The 14,733-nt window shown below is 44.5% G+C and overlaps 1 protein-coding gene across 4 annotated transcripts in view; it reads right to left on the bottom strand.

Moving 5' to 3' along the window:
- ARHGAP44 (Rho GTPase activating protein 44) overlaps nucleotides 1–14,733 on the bottom strand; it is a 141,218-nt gene that overhangs the window by 65,318 nt on the left and 61,167 nt on the right. For all 4 annotated transcript variants that reach the window (XM_033422839.2, XM_033422840.2, XM_033422841.2 and 1 more), the window contains 2 exons: nucleotides 7,132–7,171; nucleotides 6,657–6,761 (listed from right to left, as the gene is read on the bottom strand). In XM_033422839.2, coding sequence (XP_033278730.1) covers nucleotides 6,657–6,761; nucleotides 7,132–7,171 — 145 coding nt within the window. The remainder of the gene's footprint in view (nucleotides 1–6,656; nucleotides 6,762–7,131; nucleotides 7,172–14,733) is intronic.

Genomic DNA, 14,733 nt, shown 5'->3' with positions numbered 1-14,733 from the left:
AGCAGAAGACCACGCCCGGGATGCCTAGCAGACTGTAGGTCAAGCACAAGAACAGCCCTGAGGACCACAAAGCCATCGGTCTTGGAGGGAGGTGGTGAGGGGACAGCCAGGTGTCTGGTTTCCAGATTCACACAGGAAAAGCCAGTTGGAAATGGTAGGATTGGAGGGGCCCTTCTCCCAAGCAGGGGGCCAACTTTATCTTCTAGTCATTTCCAGTCACTCAACATCCTCACCGATGATTATGAGATGCTTTTAGGTGGCAAAGAGAGCCACTTTAAGTGACGAAGGACCACAGGACGAGAAAGCTATTCCTGTTTCAACTGCACGTTAATTGCTAAGATTTTCACATGGAGAATAAGCTTTCTCTCTTTCTCTATCTCAAATGAATTCATTTTTGAAGAGCAAATGGTATAAAACTCAAAAGGTGCTGGAGGGTTTACAGCAGAAAGTCTTCTCCCATCCTTAGCCCTCAGCCACTGGGTTCCCCTCTCCAGAAACCATGCCAGTGATCAGTTTTCTAGGTATCCTTCCATAAATATGCTAAGAAGATACAATTGTATATGTGAGTGTGTGTCTACTTTCTAAAATTATTTATTTATTTATTTGGCTGTGCCGGGTCTTAGTTGCAGCACACGGGATCTTCAGTTGCGGCATGTGGGATCTCGTTCCCTGACCAGGGATGCAACCTGGGCCCCCTGCATTGGGAGCTAGGAGTTTTAACCACCGGACCACGATGGAAGCCCCATTTGTCCATTTTTAGTGGACACATTTTCCCTCACAACTGTTAACACATGATATAACCCCCTCTACACTTTGCTTTCCTTTTCAGGTAGAGGTATCATTCATGTAATTTCCTATCAAGACATAGAGAGCTGCCTCAGCCTTTTTTTTGAAATGGCTACACAGATCATTGAATGAAGATGACAACATGGATTTAAACAAGTCCTGTAGTGATGGTGTAAGGGGATATAGGCCACAAGCTAGGGCCCGTGCTTGTGGCCCAGGTGAGGCTCCTAAGACAGCATTCACTGCAGGGGAGACACTGAGGGTGATGTGAGCGCTTGGCTTCCGAGGGCACAGGTGTTAATGGGGTGAAACCTCAATTAGCGGTGAGTCTTTGCTTGTGTCGATGCTTTTAAGAGTCAAGAAATTAAGAAAAGGAAAAGGAAAAAAAAAGAAAAGAATCAAGCAATTAGAAGGAAGCTACCAAAGGAAAAAAAGGAAGGAAGAAATGGATTAAGGTGACATACTTGCACGTCAAAAAGGGGATAGTGAAAATCTATAATCAAAGGCAGGCGAAGAGAGGAAGTTAATGGACTGCAACGCACTACAGACTACAAATTATTTATATTTCTAAAGAAATGCTCTGAGACAAAGGAAAAGCTGAGGGCTCGGTAGACGCGGGGTACTGTGCTGATTTATTTGACCTAATGCCTACCCGTGACTGAGGTATCATTTGCTCTCTCCTCCACACTCTGCTCACCCCCGCTTCACGTAGAAGGATATTGAATCTCTGAAGGATTCAATTGCCCACCTGTCCAGAAAACCTGCCAAAATGTGTTTCTCTTGCAGACGAGGGTCTAGGCTGAGAGCATCACCCACTATTCCGGGGACCATTAGCGCCCAGGGAAAGAGACCTTACTTAGCGAGCTTCACCCTGACCAGTGGTTTTCCGGGTCAAAGAGAAGCTATTAAAATACACATTTCCCTGATTCTAGTGTGCCGAGAGATCCTTAAGAGTTGAGGGAAGGGGAGACAGAACGTTCCAGGGTTTGGAAGTAGTCGATCTGACTTGTCTGAGATGAGTGTTCTCTCTAAAATTATCTTAGGCATCAGCAGCACAGTTTGTAGGATGACTCAGAGACAAAAAGTCTTATTCTAATATCCACTCTGTTTCCTAAACATACACACACGCACACACGCCCCTCCATCTCTGAAAACTGCTGTCCACTGTCCGCGAATCCAGGCAGATTTGCTCCTCGGGGCTCAGCAGTTCTCAGGGGTGATTTTGGACTCACGGCGGGGCCCCAATTACAGCAGACGTTTCTATTCCTTTACTATGTATTCATGTCAAGCACCGTGCTAGGCATTTACGTTTATTACCTCACTTAACTCTCAAACCCTACTGGGTAGGAATTCATTGTTATTACTATTTTCCAAGGCAAGAAACCAAAGCATATAGAGGTAATTGACTTGCCCACTGTCAGGCAAAATTAGGAAGCAGCAGAGCTGGGCATCCACCTTGGAGGGTCAGATCCCAGCACTTAAACTAGGAGCCATCACGCTAAATTGCTTCCGTAAAGCATAGGAACGAGTCAAACTGGCGCGATGCGCTGGGCAGGTTCTGTGCCTAAAACAGGCATGGGCCATCCAGTCGTGACACGTCTATTTTTAGCGCTGCCTACATGTGGCAGGCCCCGTTCTAGGCATTGAGAATGCAGCCATGATGGGAAGACAAGATCCCTGCTCCCGCGTAGCTCACATATTGGTGATGGGAACAGACACAGGAGCAAATGAATGAGCAGGCTAATTTTAGAGGATAACACATGCTATGAAGAATATGCAATAGGGGGATGTGACTGGGGGAGGGAGGGAGCACACACGTCAGGTGGTAAGAGAAGCTGCAACAAGACGGTGACATCTGAACTGAGAATCAAACAGTAAGAAGTTGCCGGTGTGACTATTCACAACAGCGAAGACATGGAAACAACCTAAATGTCCATCCACAGATGCATGGATAAAGAAGGTCTGGTATACACACACACACACACACACACACACACACACACACACACACAATGGAATACTATGCAGCTGTAAAAAGAAGGAAATCATGCCATTTCCAGCAACACGGATGGACCTAGAGATTGTCATACTAAGTGAAGTAAGTCAGAGAAAGACAAATACCATATGATATCACTTACATGTGGAATCTAAAATAGGACACAAATGAACTTATCTACGAAACAGAAACAGACTCACACAGGGAACAGACTTGTGGTTGCCAAGTGGGAGGGATGGATTGGGAGGTTGGGGTTAGCAGATGCAAACTATTATATACAGGATGGATAAACAACAAGGTCCTACTGTAGAGCACAGGGAACTATATCCAATATCCTGTGATAAACCATAATGGAAAAAAATATGAAGAAGAATGTATATACGTGTATAACTGAATCACTCTGCTGTACGGCAGAAATCAATACATCGTAAATCAACTATACTTAAATAAAATTAAAATAAAATAAAAGGAAGTTGCTGGCCTGAAATGCTGGGTAAGAATATTCCACGTGGAGGGTAGATCCCACATGAAGGCTCCGCATGGATATGAACAAGGCAAGTTCAATCACAGGTCAGTGCAGTTGGAGGATGATGATGGGGGCAGAGGAGGACAGTGGGCGGGGGCAAGAGCTGAGCTCAGAGATGCAGGTGGAAGATGTACCATTAGGGACCAAGGGCCAAGCTAAGAAGCTGGGATTTTGTGCTACAGTGGGAATCCTTTGGTGGGACTGAAGCATCTGATTTCATTTTAAACACTCACTCAGGCAGTTGTAGAGACCAGATGATGAAGGGGCTGGGGGCGGGGGTCGGAGTGGAGAGCAGAGACCCCGAAGGGAACACTGCTGTGTTCAGGCAACAGATGACTGGTGCGTGGACCGGGCTGATGAACGTTAAAGCAAATGGAGCTTCTTTGGAGGAAGAGCCAGCAGGACTTACTGAAATGCACGCGGGGAAAGAGTGAAAAGTAAGGATAAAGGATGATGCCTGGGATGTAGATATGAGCAAGTGGGTGGATTAACGGTACCAACGCTTCTCTGCCAGGTCCTCCTCCTGTGAGAGCTTCCAATGCTATAGTTCCTGGGGGGTCTTGATTCAAGGCCCCTTGTCTTCTCACCTGTATTTTCTCCCTGGGTGATCTCATGAACTCCCACGGATTCAACAAGTCCTCAAGCCAGGGACCTGGAAACCCCTCTCCCTTCCTCGTACCTCCACATCCATTCAATTGCCAAGTCCTGGTACCCTACGTCCAACATCCATCACATCTCCGACCTCTCTCCATCTTCACTGACCCCATCACGTCCCACCTTGACTGCGCCCCTACCTGTCTAAATGGATCCTGACTTCCACCATAGCCCCACTCCATTTATCCGTTCATCACACAATCACCAACAAATCTCATCATGTTACTTCTGAATAACACGCTGGCCTCCCACGGATCTCGGGGGGAAAGCCCCGATGCTGACCATGGTGAGACCGGGTGCCCTGCCATCCCATCTCACACCCTCTCCTTGTCATTCCTTAACCTCTAGTCACTCGGGCCACCTTCACGTTGCTCAAAAATGCCAAACGCCTTCCCGTCTCTGGAAAATCCACACATCGCGCACCCTAACCTAAAAGCACTTTTATCAGTGTCAGTGCTGTCACCTTTAGCTTGTCCTTAAAGGTCACTTTGAATTTCCTTTCAGTTTGATCATTTATTCAGTCAGATGAGAATAAGGAAAGACTGCTCAGCTCAAGAAATCATGGGCAGGGACTTCCCTGGCAGTCCAGTGGTTAAGACTTCGCCTTCCAACGTAGGGGGTTTGATCCCTGGTCGGGGAGCTAGGATCCCAAGTGCCTCACGGCCCAAAACACCAAAACGTAAAACAGAAGCAATAGTGTAACGTATTCAACAAAGACTTTAAAAATGGTCCACATCAAAAAAATCTGAAAAAAAAAAAAGAAATCATGGACAAAATCAAGCACCTGTCATCTGTGCAGGGAAATCACTGATCTGTACATGCCTGAGCTTATTTCCACTGCAGACTTCTTCCAGGTCCACTGAAGAGCTGTCCAGTTCGTACGGTAATCACTGCACCAGCATGGCCTGCGCCTCCTGCCATCCCGGTGCTCCCCACGCGGCCCGCGTGCCCCCTCCTCTGGGGAAGCGTGAGTAACCAGCTGCCTTCTCAGGGCCAATCGTCCTCTGACCTGTCGGACTTGCCATATCCCAAGTTTGCTATCGATCATGAGATTTTAGAAAACCTGGAGAGCCAAAAGCCTCCTATATAATTCGCAAGACCCTCAATCCAACTAAAAGCTTATAAATCTGGGGAACTTGACCTTATCCTCGAGAAATAAAGCTAGCAGTCATCAACCTACCAACACCAAAGGTCAGTTTCAAGACTCTGGTGCCCACAGTCAGATGCTACTCTTGATACCAAAATATACATTCCTGTTGGCCAGTTATTTTATTTTACTTTATCTTTGGCCGAGAGACATGCGGGATCTTGGTTCCCCGACCAGGGACCGAAGCTGTACGCCCTGCAGTGGAAGCGCGGAGTCTTAACCACTGGACCGCCAGCGAAGTCCCTTGACCGCTTGTCTTAAAAACTGTGCTTTCTGGAACAAAAGGACGGAAGTGGGTCACAGGCAGGCCTGGCTACAGGCCCCACACACGGACCAGCTTCTGGAGTCCCATATACGTGTTTGCTTGATGAAAGGGTTTCATGTCGAAAGCAGTACTGCAAACTCTGCCTTTAGACTGTCAGGCTCCCCTTGCTGAAAGTCCTGACACAGAATTATTTCCACAGACACTTTCCAAAGCTGTAAACATTTAATTTCTACCACACGTGAGTGATTCCTGCTGGGAATATTAAGAAAGAAGAAACCAGGGCTGGGAAGAGAAAATGGAATGATGGATAGAGCAAGCGGAGCCGTTCTGGTCCTGCAGCGTGAGATGGTGGAAGGATCAGGGCACATGCCATGATCACTTATACAAGCGAGACCAGTAGAACCTGGGGGGCTCGGGGCGACCACCGGGAAGAGAAGTGAACAAGAACTCCAGGCCAGAGAAAATCAAACAGACACCAAACACGTCGATCATAAACTCAAGGAGGAAAGAAACCCCCCAGATTGCATCTCCCCTGTAACAAAGCCAAGCGCACAGCTAAGAAGAGCTTTTCATCTCTGGTGGACTTGCGGTGGGTGGAGGGGTCAAAGGGAAGAGAATCTTCACGACTGTTCACCCCAAGGACTCATTCGGTGAAGTCACACGATGCAGGAACTTTAGTACTAATGCCCTTCTAGAGAAAGACCCTGGAGCACTTCCACGTAGCAGGTTCTCTTTATGGCTTCATTACAGCAAAAACAATTTTCATAAGAGCCTTTATAGATAGGCCTTTATAGACCTGTAACCTCCAAAACCACAGTGTAATTATCTTACGCGCAGGCTCGGCGGCCATGGCTCACGGGCCCAGCCGCTCCGTGGCATGTGGGATCTTCCCGGACCGGGGCACGAACCCGTGTCCCCTGCATCGGCAGGCGGACTCTCAACCACTGCGCCACCAGGGAAGCCCTGTAATTATCTTGCATGTGATCTTAAGATACTACGGAGGCAAATGGAAGCTATGAACAAGCAGCTGGGGTAAGAGAAAGGTGACGGCCTCCCTAACAGTGGGATCTCAGCACGCCCCTGCTCTCCTCAGGCGTTGCCCCTGTCTGGGGAAGACAAGGATGGGGACCAGATCTTGCCTGGTGAGGGTAGGGGATGCTTCAGGCAGGTTAAAGGGCACGGCGAGGTACGAGGCACTGCCACACCACAAGACAATTCTCAGACACCGCCTGGTCCGTCAGCAGGCGAGTTTCACATCCCCCAGGGCTGGGAGGGCACTTACCGAGCGCTTGTCGGCCTCCGCCCCTTGCTGGCCCTGCAGACATGCCGTGAGCTTCTTGTGTGTGCTGTGGGAGACCTGCTTCACCAGCTCCAGCCGCTTCTCCACCTGTGGACAGAGCAGTGGGTGGGGCTTCTGGGTGAGGGGAGGTCAGAAGTGGGGTCACGGGGTCTGGACAATCAAGGGACAAGACTGACTCAGGTTTCTGCAGAGACAACATCCAATGCAGGAGAAAAGGAGGGGAATCACAGACGCAGTGACTCTCTGCTAACCATGCAATCAAACGCCTTCAAACGTCTCCTGAGAAACCTCACCCGGACCGGTGTCCACAAGGCAAGGGGCTACCATAAAGGATGTGTCTCTAAACAGAGCAGATGAGCAGCAGCGGAGCAGCTTGAACACCATCAGGAAGGGCTCGGCTGTGAAAGGGAATACGTGTCTTTGGCACCTATGAGCTACAGGCCAGCGACAACCTTACCTGAAGAAGGTCTTCGCTCAGAACTTCAGTCTTCTCTGCCCTAAGGAGAAAATGGAGAGACATATCGGTCAAAAAAACCCCAAACAAACAAACAAACAAAACTAGGAATACAGTCTCATAATTACTCTCCACTCTCTCCCCACTTATAGAGAGATTAGAAAAACAGAGACATTAATAGCAGCTATGTTTTTTTTTTTTTTTTTTTTTGCAGCACGCGCACCTCTCACTGTTGTGGCCTCTCCCATTGCGGAGCACAGGCTCCGGACGCGCAGGCTCAGCAGCCATGGCTCACGGGCCCAGCCGCTCCGCGGCATGTGGGACGTTCCTGGACCAGGGCACGAACCCGCGTCTCCTGCATCGGCAGGCGGACTCTCAACCACTGCGCCACCAGGGAAGCCCTATAGCGGCTATTTTTAAAAAATTTTATTGAAGTATAGTTGATTTACAATGTTGTTAATTCCTGCTGTACAGCAAAGTGACCCAGTTATACATATATATTCAATATATGCTTTTTCATCTTCTTTTCCAATGGTTTATCCCAGGATATTGAACATAGTTCCCTGTGCTATACAGTAGGACCTTGTTCTTTATCCATTCTATATACACAAGTTTGCATCAACAGCAGCTATTTCGAACAAGAGAGAATATAGACAGTACTGGAATTTATTGGAACCTCAAGGAACCAGCATTCCAGCAAAAACATGGTAAACAAGATGGTCTGAGGAGTCTGCTGCTACAGCATGGAAACTGGATGAAGCACAACAAACACACTTCTTCTGTCTCCAGATTATTTTTTTCCAAGTAACAGAATTAAGTAGGTTCCCCCACCCATCCCCCTTGGTCTCCCCCAAACAAGCAAAAGTAGCTTGAAAATCTGAGCAGAGATCAACAGCAAACACGGAGACAGCACTGAGTCCTGCTGACAAATGCAAATGCCACCACTGAGATCCGGTCACCACTGTGAGCCCCCCCACCCCACCCAGAAAGTGAGGGGCTGGAACCAGGGGTTAACACATTCAGGGAAAGAACTTGGATGCCGGCTGGAGTGTCCCAACCTGTTAGCAACCCCTGTCTCACATCAGAGGAGAATGCAAATCTTCTTGGAGCAAAGCACAAAGAGATACACTCAAAAACACAACAGATAAATCAAAATATAAACTAACCCACAGAAAGGAAAGAAAAAGAACACAAGGGACTTCCCTGGGTGGCGCAGTGGTTAAGAATCCGCCTGCCAATGCAGGGGACACGGGTTCGATCCCTGGTCTGGGAAGATTCCACATGCCGTGGAGCAACTAAGCCTGTGTGCCACAACTACTGAGCCTGCACTCTAGAGCCCGCCAGCCAGAACTACTGAAGCCCACATGCTACAACTACTGAAGCCCACATGCCTAGAGCCCATGCTCCGCAACGAGAAGCCACCGCAATGAGAAACCTGTGCACCACAACGAACAGTAGCCCCTGCTCACCACAACTAGAGAAAGCCTGCGCGCAGCAACAAAGACCCAACACAGCCAAAAATAAATAAATAAATTTAATTAATTAATTTTTAAAAAGAACACAAAACAATAAAAAACAGAAAGAACAAATATAAAACAAAAAATTATATGGCAGACTTAAGCCTTAACATAGTCATAATTATATTAAATGTAAATGGCCTAAATATGCCAATTAAAAGATAGACTGACAGAGTGAATTGAAAACATGCAATCTATGAGAATCTCACTTCAAATATGACATAGGCAGGCTGAAGGTAAAAGGGTAGGAAAAGATATCATGAAAACATTTATCAAAAGAAAGCAAAAGTGGCTATATTAATGTTAGAGAAAGTAGATTCAGAATAAAGAAAATGACCAGAAACATAGAGGAGCATAATATAATGATAAAAGGATCAATCCACCAAGAAGATGTAGCAATCTTAAATGTGTATGCACTAAACAAAGCTGCAAAAATATGTGAAGCAAAAACTGACAGAACTAAAAGGAAAAACAGACAAATCCACATAAAGACTTCAATATCCCCTCTCTCAACAACTGACAGACCAGCTAGATAGAAAACAAATCAGCAAGAATAAGTAAGAACACAGCAATTCAATTAACCAACAGAATTTAATTGACATTTATAGAACACTCCAATCAACATCAGCAGTATACACATTCTTTTCCAGTACATATACCAAGATGGGCAACATCTGGGTCCATAAAATAACTAATTTGATGTTGTTGTTGGTGGTGGTTTTTTGCCGCATTGCGTGGCTTGCAGGATCTCAGTTCCCCAACCAGAGATCAAACCCGTGCCCCCTGCAGTGGAAACGCAGAGTCCTAGCCACTGGACTGCCAGGGAATTCCCTAAAATAACTAATTTGAAAGAACTGAAATCATATACAGTGTATTCTCTTATCACTAACAGAAAGATAAGAAGAAAATATCCAAACACTCGGACACCAAACAGCACGCTTCTATTTATTATTTATTTATTCATTTAATTTATTTTTGGCTGCGCCGGGTCTTAGTTGCAGCATGCAGGATCTTCGTTGAGGCATGCGGGATCTTTCATTGCGGCTCTCGGGCTTCTCTCTAGTTGTGGCACACAGGTTTTCTCTCCTCTAGTTGAGGCACGCAAGCTCAGTAGTTGTGGTGCACATGGGCTTCGTTGCCGCATGGCATGTGGGATCTCAGTTCCCTAACCAGGGACTGAACCCACATTCCCTGCATTGTCAGGCAGATTCTTTACCACTGGACACCCAGGAAAGTACCAAATGCTTCTAAATAATCCATAGAACAGAGGAAGTCTCAAGGGGGAAAAAAAAATGAACTGAAAATGAAAATGCAATAGATCAAAATGGTGGATATAGCCAAAGCAGTGCTGGGAGGAAATTTTATAGCACTAAAATCATATATTAGAAGAGAGAAACACGTGCAAATGAGAATCTTAGCTCCTACTGTGGCAACCTATAAAAAGAAGACCAAGAATAAGCCCAAAGCAAGCAGAAGGAAAGCAAGTACAAAGGGCATAATAAATTTAAAACAAAAATAATAATGGAGAAAAGTAATGAGACAAAGAGCTGGTTCTTTGAGAAGATAAATACAATTGAAAAAACCTCTAGCACAATTGAAAAAAAGGAAAAAGAGAAGACAAATTACCAAGAATAGGAAAGAGGAAGTATCATTACAAAATCCTGTAGATTTCAAAAGAACACCTTTGAACAACTAATACACGTATGTACATTTGACAATTTACATGAAATGGACTACTGTACTTAAAAACCATAAATTACAATACACTCAATATGAAACAAATAATTGAAATAGCCCTGTAACTGTTAAGAAATTGAACCTGTACTATTAAAAGTCTCAAAAAAATATTCAGATCCAGAAGACTTCACAAGAGAATTTTACCAAATGTTTAAAGAAGAATTAGCCCCAATTCTACATAATCTCTTCCAGAATACAGAAGAGGAGGAAACACTTCCCAGTTCATTTTATGAAGCTAGCATTCCTTTGATACCAAAACCAGACAAAGAACAGTAATAAAGAAAGTTAACTATAGACCAATATTCCTCATGATATAGATGCAAAAATCCTTAACAAAATATTACCAAATATAATTCAACAACCTATAAAAAGAATTTTTCACCATGACCAACCTAGGTTTAGTCCAGGGATACTATTCCAGGGGTTTTTTAATCAATCAATGTAATTTACCATATTAACAGATCAAAGAAGAAAAACTACATGATCATATTAATCGATGTAGAAAGAGCATTTGACAAAATTCAACACCCATTCTTGGTGAAAACTCTCAGAACACACAGAAGAGATAGAAGAGAACTTCCTCAAATTGATAAATAAATCTGCGGAAAAAAAAAAAAAAAAACTCTGTAATTAACATTATGCTTAATGGTGAAAGACTAGATGCTTTCCCCCCTAAGCCTGGGATCAAGACAAGTATGTCCGTAGTCAACATTCATTCAGCATAGTGCTGGAAGTTTGAATCAGTGCAATAAGGCAAGAAAAGGAAATAAAAAACATATAGATACGAAAGGAACAAATAAAAATGTCCCTATTTCCAGATGACATGCTTGTCTATGTAGAAAATGCCAAGGAATCTACTAAAAAAAAAAATTCCTAGAGCTAATAAATGAGTTCAGCAAGGTTGCAGGACATAAGGTAAACATACAAAAATAAATTTTATTTCTATACACTAGTAATGAATACATTAATACTGAGACTAAAAATAAAATACTATTAACAACTGCTTTAAAAAATAAAATACTTAGGTATCAATTTATAAATATATGCAAAGAATGTGTCTGTTGAAAACCACAAAATAATAAAAGAAAGATCTAAATAAAGGGAGAAATACTGTGTCTGTGGATTGGAAGACTCAACCTAATAAAGATGTCAATACTCAGAAAATTAGTCATGATTAAGTGCAATCCCAATCAAAATTTCAACAGGATTTGTTGTAGATACAAACTGATTCTAAAACTGACATGAAACTGCAAAGGAAGTAGAAAACCTAAAACAATTTTTAGAAAGAATAAATTTGGAGTACTCACTACCCAGTTTTAAGACTTACTATAAAACTAAGTTATCAAAAGAATATGGTAGTGGGCTTCCCTGGTGGCGCAGTGGTTGAGGGTCCGCCTGCCGATGCAGGGGACATGGGTTCGTGCCCTGATCCAGGAAGATCCCACATGCCGCGGAGCAGCTGGGCCCGTGAGCCGTGGCCGCTGAGCCTGTGTGGCCGCTGAGCCTGCGCGTCCGCTGCAACGGGAGAGGCCACAACAGTGAGAGGCCCGTGTACCACACACACACACAAAAAAATATGGTAGTGAAAGGGCAGAAAAACAGATCAGTGGGACAGAATAAGGAAAATGGACCTAGACAGATGTAAGCAACTGATTTCTGACAAAGATGCAAAGGAGGAAGAAGAGTCTTTCTAACAAATTGTGCTGGTACAATTGGATATTCATATGCAAAACTATGAACTTTGACCCATGCTTCACATCATGTACAAAAATTCACTCATAATGGCTCACGGACCTAAATACAAAACATGAGACTATAAAACTTTTGAAGAAAACATGAGAAAATATCTTTGACCTTCGGTGAGGCGATGAGTTCTTAGAAACAACATCAAAAGGATGATCCGCAAAACAAACAAAAAACGGGATACATCAGACTTCATCTAAATTAAAAGCTTCGGGGCTTCCCTGGTGGTGCAGCGGTTAAGAATCCGCCTGCCAATGCAGGGGACACGGGTTCGAGCCCTGGTCAGGGAACATCACACATGCCGCGGAGCAACTAAGCCTGTGTGCCACAACTACTGAGCCTGTACTCTAGAGCTTGCGAGCCACAACTACTGAGCTCGCGTGCCACAACTACTGAAGCCTGTGCGCCTAGAGCCTGTGCTCCACAACAAGAGAAGCCACCGCAATGAGAAGCCCGCACACTGCAACGAAGAGTAGCCCCTGCTCGCCACAACTAGAGAAAGCCCGCACACAGCAACGAAGACCCAACGCAGCCAAAAATAAAAATTAAATAAAAATTTAAAAAATAAAATAAAATAAAAAAGACTGACCTGAGGAAGGAGGTGGGCTAACAAGTGACGCTAATTTTAGGAAGCCTGGTATTTTGGGCCTCATCTTTGTAAATGAAAGAGCATTGTTCACTATCAAGACAATGAACACTACTATTTTCAGAGGATGAGTCATTCTACAGGATGATAGGCACCGTGTAGGTGACATCTGGGTCCAAGTTATGTCTTTTCATTTTATTTTTTACACCAATAGACTAAAGCAAAACAGAGCCTTGGCAAATGGATCTAAAAATTGTGCACTGTTCTCCTGATGGGCTTTAGAAGAACAATCACTGCCACCCACAAAAATCTTGATTGTCAGCGGTGTCATACATTAGCTTGTCAGGTCACAGCAGCATTTCCCAGAATGTGTTCCATGAAAAGATAGACTCATTAGACACCCTGAAGAAAAAGGTTCTGTGGACAAATAAGTTAGCAAACACTGAAGGCTATATTCTCCATTAACAGAGCTTCATTAAAATATTAAACACTCTGAGAAGTCCTGTAGGAAATTTAAATGGCTTAATTTTGGCTAACTCGTCATTTCCCAAATCTATAAAAATACATTTCACATAACACCAGTTAACGACTACACCCTGAGTGCTGACTATAGTTTAGGAAACATGAAGATGAAGGTAATATTCACTACAGAACATCTTGGAGACTGCTACCTTGGAGTTCTGGCCTCATCACAGAAAGACACTTGGTTGGATTGAGAGCCAAACAATGAGGACTCTCAGCTGTCATTACAGAAGTCACGGAAGGAAACAGTAAGGCTGCCTTTGACGCAGAAATAGTCTCATTACAAAACATTTCAGACAATAAGTCACCAAGTTACAACACCCAAGAAGTTGTCCAATGCTCTCAATTTGTCTATCACTGATATTTTCAGCACCTGTTGCTCTCTTTCTATTAGCAGACTCTCAGGCTGGGTCCCATGGATGTCCCCGTCTCCAGCATCTTCCCATTCATCATTCACACTGCCTTTAGATATTCTTCCTAAAATGTCCCTTTTACCTAATGTCAAAGAGGTGCTCTGCTAAGCGCTTTACAAGCTTTATACCACTGTTTAAAAATGTACCTGAGACTTGTTTCAGTCAGGTAGATAAGACATGCAGACGTGGCACTGTCATGAAGAAACGTACGCTTACAGGTTCCTAGCATCAGGAGGCATGGCACACCATGCAGGGACACACAGGGATACACCAGGGCAGGTCAGGAGGCAGAGAGAGCTAGGGGACAGTGTGGCCAACAGTCTTTACTGTGGTTTCCACAAGAAGGATGGGTTGACAGAGCAAGGAAGCTGAGCAGGTTTAAAGTGGGATAATTTGAGGGATTTTGGTGGGCTCTGGGCTATGGTGGGGAGGGCCCTAATAGTCCAGCACTTGGCCCTGGAGTGATTTAGGGGCAGGAGGATACTGTCCAGACTACAGGAGCCTGAAAAGAGGTGGGTGGAGGTATGGATTCAGAATTGGTTGTTTGCATATCAAAGACGTGCTTTCAGGCAAACTGTTTGCTCTTTCTAGGAATTAGCCAGGCCTCGGAGGGGCAGTCTCTCCCAAGTCACTGAGGCTTCAGATGCCCCAGCATCTGGAATACAGAAAACATAGTGAATACAATCACTCATTCCTTACAAAAAAACCCTGGAAGCTGTTATTATCCCCATTTTTTTAAACAGGAAAATGAGGTTACTCTGAATTAAGTCATCACCTTAGTGCAATGTACCAAAATATAGTCCTGGAGCTACAACAGCATCACTTTCAAACTTGTTAGAAATGTCAATTCTCCAGCCCCAACCAGACCTACTGAGTCAGAAATTCTGGGAGTGAGCTCCAAAATCTGTTTTAAGATGCCCTCCAGGTGACTCTAATGCGTGTTAAGAAACACTGATGTATGGAATAAAATCTAAGAATCTCTGCTTTGGAAAATCCTACTGAGTCAACGAATGTATCTCTTCAAGGTCCTCCAAACTGTCCCCACTGTTCTATGCCCAGGCATCTCCCGCTCTTCATTCTGGCCCCT

This window comes from Orcinus orca, chromosome 19 (genome assembly GCF_937001465.1).
Source record: "Orcinus orca chromosome 19, mOrcOrc1.1, whole genome shotgun sequence".
Taxonomy (NCBI): domain Eukaryota; kingdom Metazoa; phylum Chordata; class Mammalia; order Artiodactyla; family Delphinidae; genus Orcinus; species Orcinus orca.
Note: the sequence above shows the minus strand (reverse complement) of the source record. Positions and strands in the feature narration are given on the sequence as shown.